Genomic DNA, 23,274 nt, shown 5'->3' on the forward strand with positions numbered 1-23,274 from the left:
GATATTGAGGATTAAAAGCACTCTGAGATATTGCACAATAAAGGTAGGGTCACACCGGATCAATCCTTCTTGCTGCAGAAGGAAATTTTAAATCAGCCAAAATCCAAACGGAAATCGCATTCTGTGTAGAGGGCAGGGACTGAATCGATCTGGGGTTGGAATAAAAGCTCCGTGCAGTTTACACCAGGGTCTTGTTCTATATATTCTCTGAAACCTCCTGAACCTGCATCCATCATTTCCCCAGAAAGCATTTTCCTAGGGCACTTTCTTTGGGACCCCATAACTCAGATCTTGTAAATACAGTCCTCAGCAAACTTGGAGAAAAGGTAGAGTCGGGGTGACCCCTTGAGAGTTTGGGGACTCTAGCACACTGCATCATGAACGTCACAAGCCAAACCAGTTTGTTTGGCATGTAAAAGTTCATGACAATTCATGAACCAGGCACCCCACAAATTGAAACAAACACTTTTTCTCAGTCCGTGGTCAACTCTACAAGTATTCAGATTCATCTACAGGTCATATCATATTTAGAATGTTATACTGTATTCCTGTCATGGTCCAAAACAGCCTTTTAATTAGATTTTTATTTAAAATGTAAAAAATTATAGTTTATGTGTGGGTACTTGGTTAGGCTCCTCCGGTTACAAGCTAATTCAGATTGTTTCAACCATATCCAAATGCTTTGTATATAATGTCAAAGAACAAGACCTTTGGCTAGTTCATAGGAAACTCATTTCTTTTTCTAGCTATCCTAGTGCACTTGGATCTCTTGTAGATGTAGCTGAATGCATGGCTTTATTTTGACAAGCATTAGTGAGTATTAAATTGCTTTGTGAAATGTTTATGCATGAGACAGAATAGTTTCCACTCCTTTAAGCCTCCTTTAAAAAAAATACTCTCTGAGCCTTAGGAAGATAAATGGCCATATAAATGGAATGTGATGTTATTGTGTGGTAGCTGAGTCATATCCTAGTCCCACCAAAAATAAATGGACCATCCCCACTCACTATGATAGGGTGAGAATTCTGCCTCTAATTAATAAGGAAAGGGGAGCCATTACTAGATGGTGTTTGTCAGGTTTTTTAATTTACTATTGTTTCTGTGTTACCTGTTTACCAAGAAGCCATTTCTTTACAAACTTATTCTGAAGTCCGTAACTAGACCACAGATTTAGAACTGGAATTTACCTCTTTGTCTTCCCAGCCTCTAGATGGGGCCCACAGTTCTCATGGAATTACTAGGGCCATTCCGCACCAGGATCTATGTTGCAAATTGGTTGCGGAATAAAAAAACACCATTTAAAATAGTGGAATTCGTCGTTATGCATACCTGCCTTTGTAGTGTTGCATTTCAATGCAGTTGCGTTTCTATTGTTTCCCACAGGTTTCCGGTCTCGGCAAAAATCGCTAGCCAGGAAGTGATATTGCCGAGCTTTGTCCCGCCCCTATCCATCAATCAAACAAGCAGCCAATGGGCGGCCATTATCATGCTCCTGAAAAGCCCCTTTCCCTTTAAGGCAGGTTTTTTTAAAAAAACACACACGTTGCAACTAATCTGCGTTGATTCGTTGCAACGAGACCAATCTAGCTAGCAGGTGGTGTTTGAGCTGCCATTTCATCGTTGCCATGCTCCCCCCGAGTGAAAAAAAATACCCCCCCCCCGCACGGGCGCGATTTTCAGCCGAAAATAAAGGGAAAAATAAAGGGAAAATAAACCAGCAAACTGGGCTGTGTGGTGCTTGGTGCTCGGTGACTTAAAACAGCTCTGGGGAGGGACTGCAGCCAGGGAAGCCTCGCTGGGTAAACAAAGGCTCGCCAGTGCATTGATCTCCGCTCGCTCCGAGAAAAAAAATGGTGATCGCTTCGCCGGAAGATCAGAGGAGAGAGCCAGGGGGAGGGCCTTTGCAGAAACCGCAACAATGGTAATGCACAGAACTTTCCCGCTAGTGTTGCAGATTGGTTGCAAGAGTGTAGCGCTTTCCGGAGGGTGAATCCACTTTTTGGGATTTCCCTGAAAGCGCTACAACGAAGCGCTTTTTGTGGATCGGTTTCAGGAATATGGCAGATTGTCAACGACGTTGTGCATAACTGCAAATTAGTAGCGATTTCAATTTGCCACACTCCTGCTACAAAGAATCTGTGCGGTATGGCCCCTAGTAATTCATTGACTGCCAAAATCACTTCCCCATATGGAAGACAGAGCTCTAACATTGCCAGAAATGAAACAGGAAGAAATTTGTTAATTCAAAGCTCAACGTTTCCTAGCATTTGGCTAGGGTTCTCAACTTTGGGCTGGAAAATTCATGGAGATCTAGAGGCAGACCTAGGGACACCATGGTTGGGAAGGGTAACAATGTCAGCCGGTTATAATGCCTTAGAGTCCACCATACAAAGCAGCCATTTTCTCCAGAGAAACTGATCTCTGTAGTCGGGAGATCAGTTGTAATTCCAGGAGATCTTCAGGCCCTACTAGGAGGTTGACAACCTTAGGCTTGAAACATCAGAAAGGGATTAATGCATTAATACAAAATGCAATGAGTTCTTGCTTTTGTAAAGAATAGCTTACCTCTGATTGTGCCTTTACAGTATGAGAACCAATCAGTACAATCGATAGAAATACTGGAGAAGACTGAAAGACGCTGATTTATCATGAGGCAGAACTTTTATTTCTTATTTTTATTACTGGATTTCTTGTCTGCCCGTCCCACTTTTACACACCAAAACCTGAGTCCTGGCATGAAAACAAATGGCAGTTGAACTGCCAAACCCTGAAAACTAGGCTTTGCTTATTATACTGAAACCCTGCCAATCTCTCTCACTTTAAAAATAAAAATGGAGGTATGTCTGGTCTTATTTTTGAAATTTGGGAGGATTCTACTTGGTCGAGGACAGGATTCCTATTACGCAAGTGACAAGCTTTTAAGACTGCTACACAAATCAAGCTCCTTTTGATAGCAAAGTTAAAAAAATATGCTTCTCTGGCTGGCATCAACTCAAAGATATATAAAAAAGAGACAGATGTTAATGCTAATGCAAAAAAAAAATGTCACAGGATGAGATGGAGCCAATAGGTTATTTCTGCCTCCTGAGATAAAAGCATTAAAATAGAACTGGATTTATTTAACATATGGTAATTTAATTGCACTTTAAAATCAGATAGTGCCCAACAATCCTACTGTTATTATAATTTTAACTCAACTAAACCTTAGGCTTTTGCCTGTTGCTTCTGGAATGAGGAGATGTATATACATTTCCTCAACAATCTAGATTCAAATTCTTTTCAGTTCCTCTCAAGGAGGAAAACAATTTTGGAATGACAGCAGAATGTATTGTGCTTCTGCACTATGTTTTGTACCTCATTGACTTGCAGGAGGGCACCTTGGGCTCAAGGAAGACGTGCACACATTGTTGTTGGCTTAAACAAGGCCACAGCTTTATAATTAACTCCACAGGAGTGCTGGCACAGCATGGGAGAGGGAGCTTGACTTGCAGTCTGCTGACCACAAGAACCTGGACCCCAGCGATACCCTGGGGCCCACCCAGTTCTCCCGCTGGGAACACAGGTCCCCTTGCTGCTGGGATCCCATCCAAGGAAAGTGTCCACCTGGGGTGCCAAGAGAAAGCGCACACTTCCCTTGGCTCCACCCCAGGCCACCCAGTGCTATAAACCCTGGGGTGCCAAGGAGGCACCCACCTCTCTGGGTCCCACCCCAGGCTACCTGGCACTGTGAGCCCCATACCTCTCCTGCTGGGCCAGCCCTCTCACAGATCTGCCATCTAATAAGGAGGTCTCTAATCTGAGGAGTCCGATGCAGAGACTGAACTCCCCCCAAACAGGCTCCATCCCATGCCAAAGCTGCCAGCTGTGATGAAATACAATTAAAAAACATTTGACAGTGGCCATTTTAATATACACAGTATTAGCCTATATAACTGGGTGGGTGGGAGAGGAGTTGTTCCAGCGGCAGTTCAGTAAAGAGGTTGGGCCCCTTGCACATGGCACCTTTTAAGGCACCCCCAGGCTCACGCCTCCCAGTCCATGTCACAGACGTGGCGTGCATTCACTGTGCCCGCCCTGTGTTCCACCAGGCTTGTCACCTCAGGATGTCCTTCTAACCGCCTGGCTCTTCTGCCGCATCAATGACTGCTGGAGGTAAGTCTTTGCCGCTTTAATACTTTGTTTGACAGCCCTGGGTAAATGGAAGATAAATGTTTTCTAAGTTACAAAATTTTCATATGTCATTGTTTAATATTAATTTTATCTATTATCTACAGGCATCTCCGTGAAATTTATTTTATTGTTCAATTTTATAGATTTTGCTGTTCACCTCTCCGAGACAGCCAGTGATAGTGTGTTACTGAAGTGCAAACCAGAACTAGCACAGACAGTGGTGCAGATGTTTTGATTGTGCATGTGTATGTACAATGTATACAATGATGTAACTTGTCACTTATTGTTTCAGTATCATGCTAAATACTTCATTGCAATTCTTTCCTCACCAAAAAACCTCATGTCTTCTGACATATTTGATGAAAACAAATATGATAGGGGCTATTGAACAGGTTGGACGAAAGGTACAAACTATATTTGTGTCTGCTGTTTATTTGTTGGTTTATATGCCGACTTTCCCCTCCTGTGGACTAAAAGTGGCTTACATAATTTCCCTTGTTTCCATTTTATTCTCACAATAGTCCCAAGGGCATGTGACTGGCCCAAGATTGCTCCACAAGTTTCTGTGGCTGAGTGGGAATTTGAGCCCAAGTCTTCCAAATCCTAGTCTAACCCCAGGCTCTCAGTGGAAGATGATCAGGTGAAGGTGACATCTCTCAGTGTAGTACAATGGTTAGACTGTTTGACTAGAATTTTCATTCTGTCACAGAAGCTCACTTGGTGACCTTGGGCCAATCACATTCTCTCAACCTAATCTATTTCACAGAATTGTTGTGAGGATAAAAATGCGGAGAGGAGAATGATGTAAACTGCTTTGGGTCCCCACTTGGGATATACACGAAGTAAATAAATGCCTGTGAAAAATAAATGGATGGCATGGTGCAAAGGTTCTGGGGATCAAGGTATCCCTAACTTTGAAATGGAGCGATATTTTTATTCACTTTCTAGCACTGTAACACATTCTGATACCTTCTTCTCCCCCAAAAGTAATTCATTAGGGAGTAGAGGACCCATAGACCCAGTACATGGAATGAAAACACCATTCCTGATCTTATCATTCTAGTTTCATCTCACTATTGTCTAAAAAGCCAAGTTACATAGGAGGCACAACAACTCTTGCACCTCTGTAGGGATACTTCATGGCCCTAACTTCCAGGAATGTCTAATTTCCATGCTTTTTGTACAAGTATAGCCAATAGCAGTGCTAATGTTCAATATCCCATTGTTCGATAACCATTCCCTCTCTCCAGAGAACTATGGAAACTTTAGTTTGGAAAAGAGTGGCAACATATTAATATTTAGTAATTCTCTGAAACCCTAGCAACTACAGTGCTCAACATGTCTTGTGGAAAGTCATAATAGTTATGTTTGTAGATAGGAGCAATATATTTCATTTAGAAGCAGGTGAAATTGAAGAATATATACTTTTTTCTAAAACTTCAAGATGTTAGGGGTGCTTCATGGCAAGATCCAGCATGTTCGTAAGGAATTTGTTTGTTCGTTCATTCGTTGGTGAATGTTAAAGAAGGCAACAGAATTTTTATTAGATCATATTGACTGCAGACTTTGTGAGAAAGAGAGACTCCTTCCTTGCCTCTTTCCACATGGTGATGATTCTTTGTGTGGTTTTCATTTTTTCTGTGATGCAAGGGCAGTATCTTTCCCTGTACTTTCCTTGCCCTGGCCTGCCATGGCCACCATTCTCCAACATGTCATTGTAGACCTATTTTCAGGATTAAAAAAAAATCAACAGTATAAAAATGGTATTATAGTACAATACAGATCTATTGGAACAAGGGTTCAAAGGGCTGGAAGCTCAGCAGGATTCCTCCTTAAGATCGTATGTGACTGACCCAGTTCTCGTCAGCAACGGTGGAGCCGGGAGGACTGGAGTTGGCACATTTATCCGTGCCGATTGAATGGTGCCAACGTTCCTGTTAAGACTAAGCACAGCTTCCAGGTATTGGAACTCTGTTGTGAATGGAAGAGGGGAAGATATTGCCGCTCAGCACCACTTCCTGGCTGAAGAGAGAACATCTCCTGCAGGACTGTTAGCCAGAGAGAGGGATTTTAAAGATTGGGAGGGGGAAGAGCTGAAAGAGAGCAGCTGGAGGACCCAGCTGGATCAGCATAATCCCTACTCCCTTTGGAGGGTACTAGCTGTAGTTAGGGGTGGGTTGAGGGTGGGATTCTTTTCTTTTTGGGGTTGGGTGGGATGTGGGTGGGAGGGTAGTTTAGTCAGCTAGGGTTATTAGTCAGTCTAGCTAGGAACTGCTCTACCGAGATGAGGTCTATGGAAGAGAGAGGGGATGCTGAGCCAGGGATCCAGCCTGGGACTAGGATTCCAGTGATTCTGGGCCAAGGCAACCAAAGTGGTGGGAGGAGATTCAATAATAGGGGGGCAGCGGCGTACGTGGATCCACAAAGGCCTCAGCCATGGAATTTCCACGGCCGTTGGCCTGGTCGATATGGACGCTGCCCTTCAAATCTCCATCCCATCCCCAGGTTTGTGGGGGAGAGGGCTAGGGTGGAACCGGTGTTGATCTTATGCAACGTCAGGTCAATTAATAACAAGTCCTCTACCTTGCAGGAATATTTTGCAAGGCATGAGGTGGACTCGGCTTGTGTGACCAAAAGCTGGGTGCGCAAAGGCGAGACAGTAGCCTTGAAAGAACTCACGCCAGCCGGCTTTTCGGACCTACATCAACCCCGGCGCCATGGGAGGGGAGGGGGAGTGGCAATCTTGGTCAGAGAGTCCTTATGCTTCAGGGCCCTATCTGCGCCTTCGATCCCAGGGATTGAGTGTGTCGGCCTAGAGTGGGAATCGGTCGAGAACGTGGCGATCTGGTTGGTGTACCGAGCACCCACTGCCCAGCTGGACACCCTGCCAGACCTGCTGGAGGCGGTGACTGTCTGGACGTTGCAGTACCCAAGACTTTTGGTCCTGGGGGACTTCAACGTCCATGCGGTTGCGCCACCTTCAGGTCATGGCCTGGACCTGGTGTCTGCCATGGAGACACTAGGGTTTTCGCTATTTGTTGCTGGTCCCACTCATCAGGCCGGTCACACCCTCAATTTGGTCTTTGGTGCAGGAGTAGCGGTAGATCTGATGGCAAATAACATCATTTCATGATCAGACCACCATGCCCTGAAGATTCGACTTAAGATGCCACCCCCTCCCCGTTTGGGTGCTGGACATATTTTGGTCCACCCGCGGAGACTTATGGAATCCCAGAGATTCCTGAATGCCCTGCGGGACCCGATGCCTTCCGGCAACTCGTTGTCACCCTTGGTGGAAGACTGGCAGTCCCGCCTGATGGCCGCTATCGACAAGATTGCTCCTAGGTGCCCTCTCCACCTTCGCCTCAAACAGGCTCCGTGGTTTTCCCAGGAGCTCTGGGAGAGGAAGAAGGAAGTGAGACGGCTTGAGCGAGTGTGGAGGAAGACTCGCGATGAAGTGACAGACAACTCATCGCACACTTATGATGGCGTATGAGAACGCGGTGAAAGCGGCGAAACGAGACTCCTACACTGCGGAAATCGTGTCCGCAAGCTCTCACCCAGCACAACTGTTTAGAGTGATTAGATCACTTACCGCCCTCGAAGAAGGACGCCCAAAATTAAGAGAATTGGATCTGAGCTGTGTGGCATTTTCAAGCTATTTTGCGGATAAGGTTCTATCACTCCGCCACGACCTGCCTGCCACTATTGATACAGTTAGTGAACTGGAAGCTCCGTGGCTGCCAAGGGGGTTAGTGTTTGATGGCTTCAGGCAGCTCTCTAACTGAAGTGGACAAGTTCCTAGGATCAGGGAGGGCTACCACGTGCCCCTTGGATCCCTGTCCATCCTGGTTCCTTAAACAGGACGACCAACGGATAGGAGGCCCCCTGAGGGAGATTATCAACCTATCTTTGACATCTGGAGAGTTCCCCAGGGGGCTTAAGGAAGCCGTGGTTTGCCCTCTGCTGAAAAAACCATCGCTGGACGGGCGGGACCCCACCAGCTACCGCCCTGTCTTGCATCTTGCGTTTCTAGGGAAGGTAGTAGAGCGGGCCACAGCAGACCAGCTCCTAGATTTCTTGGAGGAAACCTCGGCCCTCAACCCATACCAGTCTGGTTTCCATCCTGGCCATGATGTGGAGACTGTGCTGGTCACTCTGATGGATGATATCCGACGCCAGCTGGATTGAGGCGGGTCCGTCATTCTTGTGTTATTAGATTTGTCGGCCACATTTGATGTGGTCGACCATGAGCTATTGGTTCACCGCCTCGCTGGGACTGGAATTAGGGGGACTGCGCTGCAATGGCTGCCCTCCTTCCTCTGGAACCGGACTCAGAGGGTGGCAGTGGGGGATGAACTATTGGATCCCTGTGAGCTCCCCTGTAGGGTTCCACAGGGGGCGGTACTCTCCCCCACGTTGTTCAACATCTACATGCGCCCTAATGGGCGGCCGGCCAGACTCCCCCCCAGATACATTCGCCAGTTGTTTGGAAGCAGTGGCTGGATGGCTCAGGCAGAGTCGCCTGAAACTCAACCCCTCCATGACAGAGGTACTTTGGCTGGGCAGAAGAGGGCAGGATCAGGAAGCGCGCCTCCCATGTCTCAATGGTGTACAATTAACATCTACACCAGTGGTCAGGAACTTGGGAGTGACTTTTGATTCCTCCCTGTCTATGGAGGCTCAAGTCACGAAAGTAGCCCAGACGGCTTTTTTTCATCTTCGCCAGGCCCGGCTACTAGTGCCCTCCCTGTCCTCGGAACACCTAGCCACTGTGATCCATGCAACGGTCACTTCCAGACTAGACTACTGTAATTCGCTCTACGCAGGCCTACTGTTGACTCTGATCCGGAAGTTACAGCTGGTACAAAATGCGGCAGCTAGGATCCTCACTAGGACACCTTGGAGGATCCATATTCAGCCGGTACTCCGTCATCTTCATTGGTTACCAGTCTGTTTCTGGGTCAAGTTTAAGGTGTTGGTATTAACCTTTAAGGCCATACGCGGCTTGGGTCCTACGTTTGGTTGCTTATGCCCCCCGCAGGGCTCTCCGCTCTGCGGGTATGAATCTACTGACTGTCCCGGACCTCCAGGACGTTTGCCTGGCCTCGACCAGGGCCAGGGCCTTTTCGGTCCTGGCCCCAACCTGGTGGAATGAGCTCCTGGAGGAGCTAAGGGCCCTGTCGGAATTACCATCTTTCTGCAGGGCCTTTAAGACAGAGCTCTTCCACCAGGCATATGGTTGAGGCCAGGGCAGAGCCCAGGTTCCATTCAAGATCCCTAATCCATCGTCCAGTTTCTCTCCTCTCTCTCTTACAGAATTAACGTCCGACCTCTCTCTGAACAAGCGGGGAACGTGGGGAAAGTTATAGAATAGAATGCCATATTTTTATTGTAATAAAAAAAAATTTATGGAATTTTATGTGATTTTACTTTGATTTTATATCTTATTGTGAACTGCCATGAGACCTTTTGGCGAACGGCGGTATATAAGTCCAATTATAAATAAATAAATAAACAATCTACTTCTTCCCCACAATGCTTAGCTTTCTTCTTCTTCTTTTTTAAAAGTAAATCTCTATTCCTTTTACTTTGTTTTCAAAAACTGAAAGCTGGGATTTCAGAGAAACTAGTATACATTGCAATAGATGGATACAACATAGCAAAATAACCTTAAAGAAAAAAAATATTTTGCCAATCAAAAAGGAACTATAAATTAGTGATGTGTCTGTCCAAATAATAATGTGCAGATATAGTGATGCATGTTCACTATATCAAGAAAGAAAATACAAGTAATGAAGGAGGAAGGCCATGAAAATAGAACACGTGAACCTTTTATCTAGAACAACTGAGCATGCACTTCATCAATGAGGCATATGCTTTTCAGAATACTCCTACCCCGGTAAAGGTAAAGGTAAAGGTATCCCCTGTGCAAGCACCGGGTCATGTCTGACCCTTGGGGTGACGCCCTCCAGCGTTTTCATGGCAGACTCAATACGGGGTGGTTTGCCTACCCCGGTAGTGGAATGTAAACAGTGAATGAAATGGGAATTTCATTTGCTCTCCACACCAATACTAGTAAGAACATAAAAAAACCATGTTGGACTAGACCAATGGCCCAACCAATTCAATACTCTGTGTCACCCAGGTATCATCAAAACCCATGTACCATCTAGAAATCCACCAATGGGGATGGAACTCCAGAAGCCCTCCTGCTGTGGTCACCCAAGCACCAAGATACACAGCATCACTACCCCAGACATAGTGTTCCTTCTATACCTTGCAGCTAATAGCCACTTATGGACCTCTGCTCCATATATTTATCCAATCCCCTCTTGAATCTATGTTTTTAGCTGCCATCACCTCCTTTGGCAACGAATTGTATGTGTTAATTACTCTTCAGATGAAGAGTTACTTCCTTTTATCTGTTCCTGACCTATTGCTCATGAATTTTATTGAGTGTCCACAAGATCTTGTATTGTGAGAAAGGGAGCAAGGTATTTTTTTTCTCTGTATTCTCTATCCCATGCATAATACTGTGAACCTCTATCATGTCCTCAATTATCATTTCAATGAGTTAAAGAGCCCAAATCTCTTTAACCTCTTCATAGGGAAAGTGTTCCATCCCCTTAATTTTTAGTTGCCCTTTTCCCCCCCCCTTTCCAATCCTTTTTGAGGTGCAGTGAGGAATATTATGATACCAGCTGATTTGTTTTCAGTCCCCTTCCTAATAATCCCCAAAATAGCCTTTTTATTGCAGTCACACATTGAGTTGACATATGCAACTAATTATCTACTGTGACTCCAAGACTCCTGTCATTTACCACCTGTCCCAAGTTCATCAACGTATTTATAATTAAGATTGTGGTTCCAATATTCATTACTTTACACTTGCCCACATTGAGCCTCATTTGCCAAGTTGATGCCCACTTGCCCAGCTGCAAGAAATCTGTATGGAATACTGGTTCTCACTGCCCTGAACAATTTTGTGTTATCCTCAAACTTAGCTACTTCAATGCCTACTGCCAACTCCAGATCATTACTAGATAAGCTTTTAAATTGTATGTAGAACTGACCCCTGAAGTACCCCACTGCTTACCCCCTTCTTGTGGCACAGAGTGGTAAGGGGCCAACATGATATCTGAAGCTGTCTGTCCATGAGGTTGGGAGTTCGATCCCAGCAGCCGGCTCAAGGTTGACTCAGCCTTCCATCCTTCCGAGGTTGGTAAAATGAGTACCCAGCTTGCTGGGGGGTAAAACGGTAATGAGTGGGGAAGACACTGGCAAGGCCACCCTGTACTGAGTCTGCCATGAAAACTCCGGAGGGCGTCACCCCAAGGGTCAGACATAGAATCATAGAATCATAGAGTTGGAAGGGGCCATACAGGCCATCTAGTCCAACCCCCTGCTCAATGCAGGATCAGCCCAAAGCATCCTAAAGCATCCAAGAAAAGTGTGTATCCAACCTTTGCTTGAAGACTGCCAGTGAGGGGGAGCTCACCACCTCCTTAGGCAGCCTATTCCTCTGCTGAACTACTCTGACTGTGAAATTTTTTTTTCCTGATATCTAGCCTATATTGTTGTACTTGTAGTTTAAACACATTACTGCATGTCCTTTCCTCTGCAGCCAATGGGAAAAGCATCCTGCCCTCCTCCAAATGACAACCTTTCAAATACTTAAAGAGGGCTATCATGTCCCCTCTCAACCTCCTTTTCTCCAGGCTGAACATTCCAAAGTCCCTCAACCTATCTTCATAGGGCTTGGTTCCTTGGTCCCAGATCATCCTCATCGCTCTCCCCTGTACCCTTTCAATTTTATCTACGTCCTTCTTGAAGTGAGGCCTCCAGAACTTCACACAGTACTCCAGGTGTGGTCTGACCAATGCTGTATACAATGGGACTGTGACATCTTGTGATTTTGATGCGATGCCCCTGTTGATACAGCCCAAACTGGCATTCGCCTTTTTTACCGCTGCATCACACCGCCTGCTCATGTTTAGTTTACAATCCACAAGTACCCCAAGGTCTCATTCACACACAGTGTTACCTAGAAGCGTATCCCCCATCCAGTAGGCATGCTTTTCATTTTTCTGACCCAGATGCAGAACTTTACACTTAACTTTATTAAATTGCATCTTGTTCTCATTTGCCCATTTTTCCATTGTGTTCAGATCTCGTTGAACTCTGTCTCTATCTTTTGGAATATTTGCCAGTCATCCCAATTTGGTGTCATCTGCAAACATGATGAGTAGTCCTTCCACCCCTGCATCTAGATCATTAATAAATATGTTAAAAAGTACCGGACCGAGCCCTGAGCCCTGAGGTACCCCGCTACTCACCTCCCTCCAGTCTGATGAAACACCATTGAGAACAACTCTTTGAGTGCGGTTCTCTAACCAATTCCCGATCCACCTAACTATCTGAAAATCCAGATTGCAGTCCTTCAATTTATCCATCAGAACATCATGGGGAACCTTATCAAAAGCTTTACTAAAATCCAAGTAAACAACATCAACTGAATTTCCATGATCCAGCAAACCTGTCACTTGGTCAAAAAAGGAAACCAGGTTGGTCTGACAGGACCTGTTGGAGACAAATCCATGCTGACTTCCTTGGGTCACCAAATTGTCCTCCAGATATTTGCAGATTGCTCCCTTTAATATCTGCTTCATTATCTTACCCATAACAGAGGTCAGACTCACTGTTCTGTAGTTTCCCGGGTCATCCTTCCTCCCTTTTTTGAAGATCGGAATAACATCTACTCTCTTCCAGTCCTCCAGGACATCTCCAGTACTTAAAGAGGTCCCAAAGATGATGGACAAGGGTTGTGCAAGTTCTCCAGAAAGTTCTTTGAGCACTCTTGGGTGCATTTCATCCGGCCCAGGGGATTTGAACTCATTCAGTGCGGCTAAATGCCTCTTGACAACTTCTCTGTCCATGTCAACCTGCCACCAGACACTATCTCTTGGCTACTGCCATCTCTAGATGTGCCTAAACCCTTTGACCTGTGGGAAAAAACAGATGTAAAATAGGCGCTGAGCCTTTCTGCTTTCTCTGCATCCTCCGTTAGAGTTTGTCCATCCGCACCCAACAGTGGGCCTATTGCCTCCTTTACTTTACGTTTGCTCCTCACATAACTGAAAAAATCTCTTCTTGTTATTGTCAGGATTGTAGAATCTCTGTCATAAATTAGCCTGAGTTCCTCCATGTCAGTTATACTGCTTGATTGGGCCTGGCGCCTGCTTGCCCTGGCCTTGTAGTTTGTAAGCTATAAAATAGAGTAGTGATGTTATGTTAACCTTTATCTTGTTGTGGGCTCACAGGGTTGTTGTCACCTCTCTCAAGGCTGGGAGAATGGAATCCTGTTGTTGTAACACACATGTCTTTTCTCTCCTACCCCCCCTCCTTGGGAACTGTCAAGTGTTGGGCGGGAGAAATGTATTGATAAGCTGGGGCAAATCTGGCCTCTGGTCAGATTTGACTTTCAGTCCAGTGCGTATAGTGCTAATCAATAAAACTCTTTTCTTTTGAATAAGTTTTGTTGTGAGTTTCCTGTGCGTCTGACATCAAGTCAAATCTCACAACTCCTTTCACCTGCAAAGATGCAGGGCGAGGGACATACTTTTTCTGAGCAGGGAGAGGGCCTGGATTGGGACCTCTCCCAGGGCGACGGCGCTAGTGCAGGGCCGTACAGCTCGGGCATGCTGCGGGCAGTCTCGGGGACAACCCCGGGGCCCGAGGAATTTTTGGAACGACACGTCACCCAGCGTAGGCGATTGTCAAAGTACGACCGCCCTACTGGGGACGAATTGTGGCCGGAGCACCTGGCGCTGCCTAGCTACGGACTGGAGCCTGTGGGTGAGACACAGGACTTGCAGTACAAGCTGGACAGGGTGACCAACTGGCTGCAGGACCTCTCGGGTCGGCTGGATCCGGAGGAGAAACGCCGGACACAACGCCTGTTGAAGGAAGTGCTCGGTGGTGGTGCGCACGATACCAGCGGGCGAAGAGCGAGCGGTGGGCTTGCCCTGCGGGAGCAAGGCATGGCTGACACGCAAGCAGCGGCGGATGCCGAAGCGGTGGCCAGGGCCAGAGCGCAGCTGGAGATCAAGGCGGAGGCGGCGGCTCGAGCGAGAGCGCAGAGGGAGAGGGAAAACGAAGACGAGGAGCGAGAGGACGCAGGCGGCGCTGGCGGCGACGGAGCCGGAGGAGACGGTGCGGGGGGAGACGATGAAGCAGCGGCGGCGGCGGCGGCGGCGGACGTTGCGGGAGCCGAGGCGGCAGCAGCAGCAGCGGCACGAGAAGCAGCGGCGGCGGCCGCGCGGGCAGCAGAGGCGGCGAGGGTGGCAGAGCGAGCGAGATTGGCGGCGGGAAGAGGACGAGGCATCGGCCGTAGTGCGAGACCCCTGGTCCCAGCCCCGGCGCCAGCGGATTGGGGCCCAGGACGCCTACCCCCCCACCTCCGTGGAGTGGAGATGCGGAGCACCTATAAATTCAAGGCTAAGTTTTCTGGGAACCCCGCAGATTTTCCTACGTTCCTGGTGCATCTCCAGGCCTACATGATGGACATGGGTTTCACTTTCCATGACGACGCCGAGCGGGTGCGCTTCGTGGGGGAAGCCCTAGAAGGCAAGGCTGCCAAATGGTTCGTGGACTTGTACCGTTACCATCCCCAAGCCATCCGTAACTACAACCATTTTCTGCGGGCCATGCGCCAGATGTACGTGGAGCCGTTCGAACGGGAGACTGCAGAGAAGAAACTCAGAGCCCACCGGCAAGGAAAATTGTCAGTGGTTGAGTATGCCAGGGAATTTAAAGAGCTGGCGTCCTCGGTGCCGGACTGGACCGAACCCCAACGCGTACTGGCGTTTGTGGGGGGCCTCAATCCTACTCTGGCTGACAAATGCCTCCTTTTGGAAGACCCGCTTACTGTCGACGGGTGGGTCCAATTGGCTGGGGAGATGGAAAATCGATTGGAGCGGGCTTCGATGGTCCAGGTCCTGGCTGGAAAAACCGTGGCGAAGACTTCCACCCCGGCGAAAGTCAAGCCCCGCGCGAAACTGGAGCCGACTGAGCGCACCCGGCGCATGGCAAAAGGGCTGTGCTTAGGCTGCGGCCAAGCGGGGCATTTTCTCGCACAATGCCCGTCAAAAGCAGTATCGACCCCGAGGGCCGCGAGCAGCCCTCCACCGAAAGCCCAGCCCGCCAAGAAAACCGCTCCGAAGAAAAGTGCCAAGTCTCTTCTGGTGCCAGTGGCTGCCGTACCGGCAGTGGACGACTCGGAGGAAAGTAGCGGGCTGGAGGACGAGGATCAAGCTGAGGCGCAGTCGGGAAACGAGGACGGTCTGCTGTAAAGGCGCCCCGCCAGCAGGCCGCCAACAGGGGCAAACGCACGGTGAGTGATTCCCCCTTGCTGCTCTTACCCGCCAATCTCTCCAACCCCAAGTCGGGGAAAACGGTGGGAGTCCGATGTATCGTGGACTCGGGGTGCACCCAATCCTTAGTGAGCCCGGCACTGGCCGAGACTTTGGGGGTGGGAAAGGTGCCGCTGAGAGAGCCCTTGCCAATCACCCAATTAGATGGGAAATGTGCGCCCGGAGGGGAAGCCACGGCAAAAACGCGCCCAATGGACTTGGACATAAAAAAACATTGGGAGCAAATCCAACCTTTGGTAGCCCCTCACTCCGCCTTTCCTTGCGTGTTGGGGTTGGATTGGCTGAAAGAACATGACCCCCTAGTGAAATGGAAAGAAGGGACTGTGGAATTCACCTCTCCTGCTTGCGAGCAGCACGCTCGACCGCGAAGCCCCCCGAGCTCGGGGGTTGTGGCCGCCTTGGGATCCGGGGGGGCAGCGCTCCCTCCCGAGTATCGGGACTTTGCTGATGTGTTCGCGGAGGTGGAGTGCAACCAACTTCCTCCTCATCGTAAAACTGACTGTGCCATTGAATTGAAGAAAGGGGAACCCCTCCCCAAAGCCAAACTTTATTCCATGAGCCCGCGGGAAATGGCGGAGCTCAGGGAATTTTTGGATAAAAACCTGGCGAGGGGCTTTATTAGACCGGCCACATCGTCCTTGGCGGCCCCGGTCCTCTTTGTGAAAAAGAAAGACGGTTCACTGCGCTTGTGCACCGACTACCGTGGTTTGAACGCAGTCTCCACATGCAACGCCTACCCGCTCCCCCTGATAAAGGACTTATTGGGCCACCTGGGGAAGGCGCGAATCTTCACGAAACTGGATTTAAGGGAGGCCTATTACCGGGTCCGAATAAAGAAGGGACACGAATATTTGACAGCTTTTAACACTCCCCTGGGGCAGTTTGAGTACACCGTAATGCCGTTCGGCCTCGCCGGCGCTCCGGGCGTGTTCATGAATATGATTAATGAAATTATGCATGATTTATTGTACCAGGGGGTGTTGGTTTATATTGATGATATTCTTGTGTATTCAGAAAATGTTGAGAGTCATGCTAACCTGGTCCGTGAAGTGCTCCGCCGCTTGCGGGAGCACCAGTTGTTTGCCAAACTGTCAAAATGCGAGTTCCACCAAGATGCGGTGGAGTTTCTGGGCTTCCGGGTCTCCCAGGCTGGGATTGAAATGGACCCGGGCAAAGTGCGGGACCTGTTGGCTTGGGAACCCCCCCGTACTAGGAGGCAATTACAAAGTTTCTTGGGGTTCGCTAATTTTTATAGAACCTTTATCCCCAATTTTGCCAAAGTGGCGTTGCCTCTTACTGATTTGTTGAAAACCAAACAAGGGGGAAAGACAGCGAACCGTCCGGGGGCGCCCCTCCATTGGACTCCCCCATGCCAGGACGCGTTTGACAGACTGAAATTGTTGTTTACGTCCGAACCGGTGCTGGCCCATGCGGACCCAACTAGGCAATTCACCGTGCAAGTAGATTCCTCGGACGTGGCAATGGGGGCCGTGATCCTCCAAGAGGGGGAGGATGGGAAATTGCACCCGCTGGCCTATCTTTCAAAGAAATTTTCTGGGGCTGAACGAAACTGGGCAATTTGGGAGAAGGAGGCGGCTGCAGTAAAATTGGCTCTTTCCACTTGGAGGCATTGGTTAGAGGGATCCACAGTGCCATTTGTGGTCTGGACGGATCATAAAAACCTCCAGGCGCTCAAGCAGCCCCGCTCGCTTTCGGCAAAGCAGATGAGATGGGCGGAGTTTTTCGCTCGTTTTAACTTCTCCCTTAAACATCTACCTGGCAAAATGAACTTTCTGGCAGACGCCTTGTCGCGCCTGCCCCAGTACAACAGCAAACGAGACCCATTGGTGGATACAGTTTTTATCCCCGCCCAACTGGGGATGGCCGCGGTGACGCGCAGCCACACGAAGTCTGTAACGCCCATTCCAGGGGGTTGGGTCCAAAAGGAGTTGTCACAGGACTCGGAATTTTACTCCCTCCGCCCCGATCTGACTGAGAAGGGGGGGCTCTTTTTCAAAGGCGAGAGGCTTTTTGTCCCGGCAGCGGCCAGGGGAGAGGTTTTAAAACTTTGTCACGATGCGAAAACAGCTGGACATTTTGGGTTTGTGAAAACTCTGCACCTGGTCAGGAGACAGTATTGGTGGCCATCTCTGCGCAAGGATGTGGAAAAGTATGTGCAGGGGTGCCCCATTTGTGTCGCCTCAAAACCTGCTGGAGGAAAGAAAAAAGGGCTGTTGCAGCCCCAGCCCACCCCCTCTCGGCCTTGGACGGATGTCACTATGGATTTTATTACGGACTTACCTCCCAGTCACGGGAAAACCGTCATTTGGGTGGTAGTGGACGCTTTTTCAAAGCAGGCTCATTTTATCCCGTGCACGGCCTTGCCTACTGCAGCCAAATTGGCTTCAATGTTTATAAACCACGTGGTACGTCTGCACGGGATCCCGACACGTGTTCTGACGGATCGGGGCCCCCAGTTCGTTGCCAAGTTCTGGCGGGAGCTCCTGAGGTTGTTAGGCATAGAACAAGCCCTCACCTCGGGCTATCACCCCGAGTCAAATGGCCAGACCGAGAGAGTAAACCAGATCTTGGAGCAATACTTACGCTGCTTTATCAATCATCAGCAAGACGACTGGGTTTCCTTATTGCCACTCGCTGAATTTGCCTATAACAATGGGGCCCACGCCTCAACGGGGGTATCCCCCTTCAAGGTGGTGTATGGGACTGATTTAGTGGCAGCACCCACTTGGGAACTTAGCTCCACCGAAGCCCCTGACATTAATAAGTGGGCAGCAACCATCAGTGCGGGGTGGCCGGATATAATTGCCAGCCTCAAAGGAGCGAAACAAGCCTATAAAGCCCAGGCAGATAAAAAACGGGTACCTGCACCAGAATGGAAAGTGGGAGATCTGGCCTATTTGTCCACAAAGAATTTGCGGTGTCAACAAAAATCCAAGAAGCTTGGCCCAAAATATGTGGGCCCATTTAAAGTGGTTAAACTAATAAATGCTGTAACTGTGGAACTAGCTTTGCCAAAGACTTATAGGAATGTGCATCCGGTTTTTCATTCCAGCCTGCTGCGGAGAGCCCCCGTCCCGGATGAATGGCACCCTCCTCCAGCTACGCCTGTGCCGATATACATCGACAAAGACACCCACTATGAAGTCAACCAAATTTTAGACTCTCATATGCATAAGGGTCGCCTCCAGTATTTGGTCGATTGGAAAGATTTTCCCTCTGGGGACAAGGAGTGGGTTGAGGTTGGGAATGTGAAGGCACCCCGCCTTCTCCGGGCTTTCCATCGAGCATTCCCTGATTGTCCTCGCCCGGTGGATGCCGGCTAGGTGAGGGAGTGAGATAGTTTTAATGCGGAGGGATGTCAGGATTGTAGAATCTCTGTCATAAATTAGCCTGAGTTCCTCCATGTCAGTTATACTGCTTGATTGGGCCTGGCGCCTGCTTGCCCTGGCCTTGTAGTTTGTAAGCTATAAAATAGAGTAGTGATGTTATGTTAACCTTTATCTTGTTGTGGGCTCACAGGGTTGTTGTCACCTCTCTCAAGGCTGGGAGAATGGAATCCTGTTGTTGTAACACACATGTCTTTTCTCTCCTACCCCCCCTCCTTGGGAACTGTCAAGTGTTGGGCGGGAGAAATGTATTGATAAGCTGGGGCAAATCTGGCCTCTGGTCAGATTTGACTTTCAGTCCAATGCGTATAGTGCTAATCAATAAAACTCTTTTCTTTTGAATAAGTTTTGTTGTGAGTTTCCTGTGCGTCTGACAGTTATAGTGGGCTTCCCTGGCCAATCTTAGCTCACTCTCAGCTTTGGCCTTTCTGATGATTGATCTACAGTGCCTAGTAACCTGTAGGTACTCTTCTTTAGAGCTCTGTCCTTCCCTCCATTTGCTGAACATCTCCCTTTTCTCTCTTAGTTCCTCTTGAAGTTCTCTGTTCATCCAAATAGGCTTCTTAGAGCTCCTGTAGTGTTTTCATCTTTCTGGGATAGTCATTGATTGAACATGCAATAGCTCTTGTTTGAGTAGCGCCCACCCTTCACATGCTCCCTTCCCTTCCAGCATTCTTGTCCATGGTATGACACTCATCATGTCTCTGAGTTTATTAAAGTTTGCCCTACGAAAATCCAACATCCGCGTCTGGCTACAAGCTTCCTTGCCTCCCCATCTCAAAAGGAATTCTATGAGGACATGGTCACTTCCCCCTAGGGTCCCCACCTCCTTCACCTCCTTCACCAACTTTTGCCTGTTGGTCAGTATTAAGTCCAGTATGGCTGAACCTCTTGTGGGTTCATCTACCATTTGATAAATGAAATTGTCAGCCAGGCTGGTCAGAAACTTGCATGACTGAGGACGCTTTGCAGAGTTTGTTTCCCAGCACACATCTGGGAAATTGAAGTCACCCATGATGACAAGGTCCTGACGCTTGGGTATTTTCTCAAGCTGCTCACAAAGTTCAGCATCCACATCCTCTCGTTGGTCAGGCGGTCGGTAGCAGACACCAACCACCACACTGTTTGTTTTCCTCTCGCTTATTTTCACCCAGATGCTTTCCACTGTAGATATACTCTCCTTCACTAGAATTTCCTGACAGGTAAGCCCTTTCCTCACATACAGTGCCACTCCTCCACCTCTTCAATCTATTCTGTTTTTTTCTGAACGGTTCATATCCATCCACTATTACATTCCAGTCATGAGAATCTGTCCACCAAGTTTCTGTGATGCCTACTAGATCATACCTTTCCATCAGCATGAAAAGTTCCAGCTCTTCCTGCTTATTGCCCATGCTTCGGGCATTAGTATAAAGGCATCTGAATTCTTTTACTTTTGGTTCCCTATGAGCTGGCCTTCCTGGTTGGGCTGCCCCCGATCGGTCTCCTTCCTTACACTCCCTATGCTGAACGTCTCCTTCCCCTTCTGGCTTCAGTTTAAAGCTCTCCTGATGAATCTCCCCAGGTTCCTGCCAAACACGGTCTTCCCCAACTTCGATAAGTGTAGTCCATCAGGTGCTAGTAGGCATTCCTCAAGAAAGCCTATCCCATGGTCCCAGAAACCAAATCTCTCCTACCGGCACAAACTACGCAGCCTCCATTATCTTCCTCTCCCGACGCATTCCTCTTCCCTTGACAGGCAAGACTGAAGAGAATACCACTTGTGCCCCCATTTGCTTGAGCTTCCTCCCTAGATCTTGATAGTCTGTTTTAATAGGAGTGATGGTGTTCACGGACATGTCATTCGTACCCACATGGACCATCACAAATGGGTAGCGATCCGTAGATTTGAGGAGTTTGGGCAGCCGTTCTGAAACGTCTTTAACTTTTGCCCCTGGCAAGCAACACACCTCTCGGGTTAGGAGGTCAGGCCCAGCCACATGGCGATCCATTCCTCTTAGTAGGGAGTCTCCAATTACCAGTACTCTCCTTTTTCTTTTCTTCTCAACACCATTTCCTTCTATCCCCGTGGCCTCTTCATTTTGTCTCAGACTTCGTTTTGGGAACTCTTCCCTCGTTGACACTTGCACCTCCTCTGCCTGTGTTGTTCAACATATTTATAAATGATCTGGATGAGGGATTAGAGGGGATGCTTATTAAATTTGCAGACTATACTAAACGGGGAGGGGTAGCAAACACAATAGAAGATAGAATCAGAATACAGGATGATCTTGATAGGCTCAAGAACTGGTCTAAACTGAATTAAATTAAATTCGGTAGGGACATTTCTGCATTTAGATAGGAAAAACCATACACACCACTATATGACGGAGGAGACTTGTCTTGCCAGTAGTATGTGCGAAAAGGATCTAATACTCTTAGCAGACCACACATTGAACATGAGTCAACAGTGTGACTCAGTGGCTAAAAAGGCAAATGGGATTTTGGGCTGTATCAAATGGAGTATCATGTCCAGATCACGGGAGGTGATGGTATCGCTTTACTCTGCTGGTTCGTCCTCACTTGGAGTATTGTGTTCAGTTTTGGGTGCCACAGTTTAAGAGGGATGTAGACAAGCTGGAGTGTGCTGAGGAGGGCAACAAAGATGGTGAGGGGTTTGGAGACCAAATAGAATCATAGAATCATAAAGTTGGAAGGGACCTCATGAGTTATCTAGTCTAACCCCCTGCACTATGCAGGACACTCACATCCCATTCGCTCATCTACTGTAATCTGCCACCCCTTTGCCTTCAAAGAATCAGCCTCTCTGTCTGATTCTGTGAAGGTTCAAGGGGGTGGCAGGTTACAGTGGATGAGCAGTAGGATTTTGAGTGTCCTACATAGTGCAGGGGGTTGGACTAGATGACCCAGGAGGTCCCTTCCAACTCTATGATTCTTGTTACCCAGTTTTTAATCCAGAAGATGATTTGTCCTCTTATCCCAAGACTGCTGAGTTTACTTTGATGAGGAACTTTATCAAAAGGTTTCTGGAAGTCTAGGGAAACAAAATCTATAACATCACCCTTGCCACTTACTTGTTCATCCCCTTCAAGAACTCCAAAAAGTTAGTGAGATAAAACCTTCCCTTATGAAATCTATGCTGATGGTTCCTGAATAGCATTTGTTCTTCAATGTGCTTACTGGTTCTATCTTTAGTAATGGATTCCACCAACTTACCTGGTATTGAGCTTGTTTGGAGGTTCTAGCAGGGGAGTGCAGCTATCATATACCCTTGACCGAAGAACGGTACACTCCTTCTATCTGGGATGGTCGTCCTCTTCCACCGAGCGCGCAGCTTCGGGAAGGACGCACATGGAGCGGTGAGGGAGGTAGGGGACACTCACCTAGCCAGCCAGATCAGCCGAATCAACCCTGACGATCAATGGGGTGACAGATTTAGCAGCCAGATCGCCCTCACATCCAACTTACCTGGTGTTGACAGTAGACTTACCAGCCTGTAATTTCCCAGGTCTCCTCTGGAACCTTCTTTAAAGATAGGAGTTACATTTGATACGTTCCAGTCCTTGGCAATGAAAGCAGAATTTAGTGATAGATTGCATATTTTTGTCAAAAGACAGAATGATCCCACTGCTTAGATGAAGGAAGTGAGCAGTGAGGAAGTGTGAAAGAGTGAAGCCTTGATACCAAAAGAGACAGAGAGGAGCAAAAACAGCCAATACTGGAACTGGTTGAATTCATCCCTGGGATCTACTGTTATTTATTTATGATTGGATTTCTATCCCACCACTTCTCAAAAAGACTTGTGGTGGGTTACAAAGTAAAAACCATAAAAACCATAAAACCTCCTAATAACCATGCCCCCTAACAGCAGCAGCAAGATTGGTATAAAACAATTCCCTCATCCCACTCCCATACCACCCTAGATGGGATGTCCAAATGTAAGTGTGGGGACCTGATCCCATGGAGAGGCCCAACTGATTTTAAGCCCTGGCCTCACCCAAGGACCTGGTAGAAGAGCTCCATCTTGCAGGCCCTGCAGAACTGTGAAAGCTCTGATAGGGCCCTCAGCTCTTTCAGGAGCTCACTCCACCAGGTCTGGGTCAGGACTAAAAAGGCCGTGGTCTGGGGTGAGGCCAGGCGAAACTCCTTAGGGCCAGGGACCTCTAATAGATTAGCACTCATAGAGCAAAGAGCTCTGCGGGGGGCATAAGCAGTCCCTCAGATAGGTAGGGCCCAAGCCGCAAATGGTCTTGAAGGTTAAT

General features: G+C 48.1%; 1 protein-coding gene across 5 annotated transcripts in view; it reads right to left on the reverse strand.

Annotated features, from left to right (window-relative positions):
* Positions 1-2,757: 2,757 nt before the first annotated feature.
* The window catches only part of LOC143832340 (neuropeptide Y receptor type 2-like), a 212,468-nt gene continuing 191,951 nt past the window's right edge, over positions 2,758-23,274 (reverse strand). For 3 of the 5 annotated variants that reach the window (XM_077326591.1, XM_077326589.1, XM_077326592.1), the window contains one exon: positions 5,047-5,893. In XM_077326591.1, the coding sequence (XP_077182706.1) occupies positions 5,714-5,893 (180 nt within the window). In that variant the 3' untranslated portion in view covers positions 5,047-5,713. Of the gene's footprint in view, positions 4,190-5,046; positions 5,894-23,274 lie in introns of those variants that run through there. The other 2 variants (XR_013229206.1, XM_077326593.1) reach the window with 2 other exon arrangements.

Source organism: Paroedura picta, chromosome 3 (genome assembly GCF_049243985.1).
Source record: "Paroedura picta isolate Pp20150507F chromosome 3, Ppicta_v3.0, whole genome shotgun sequence".
Taxonomy (NCBI): domain Eukaryota; kingdom Metazoa; phylum Chordata; class Lepidosauria; order Squamata; family Gekkonidae; genus Paroedura; species Paroedura picta.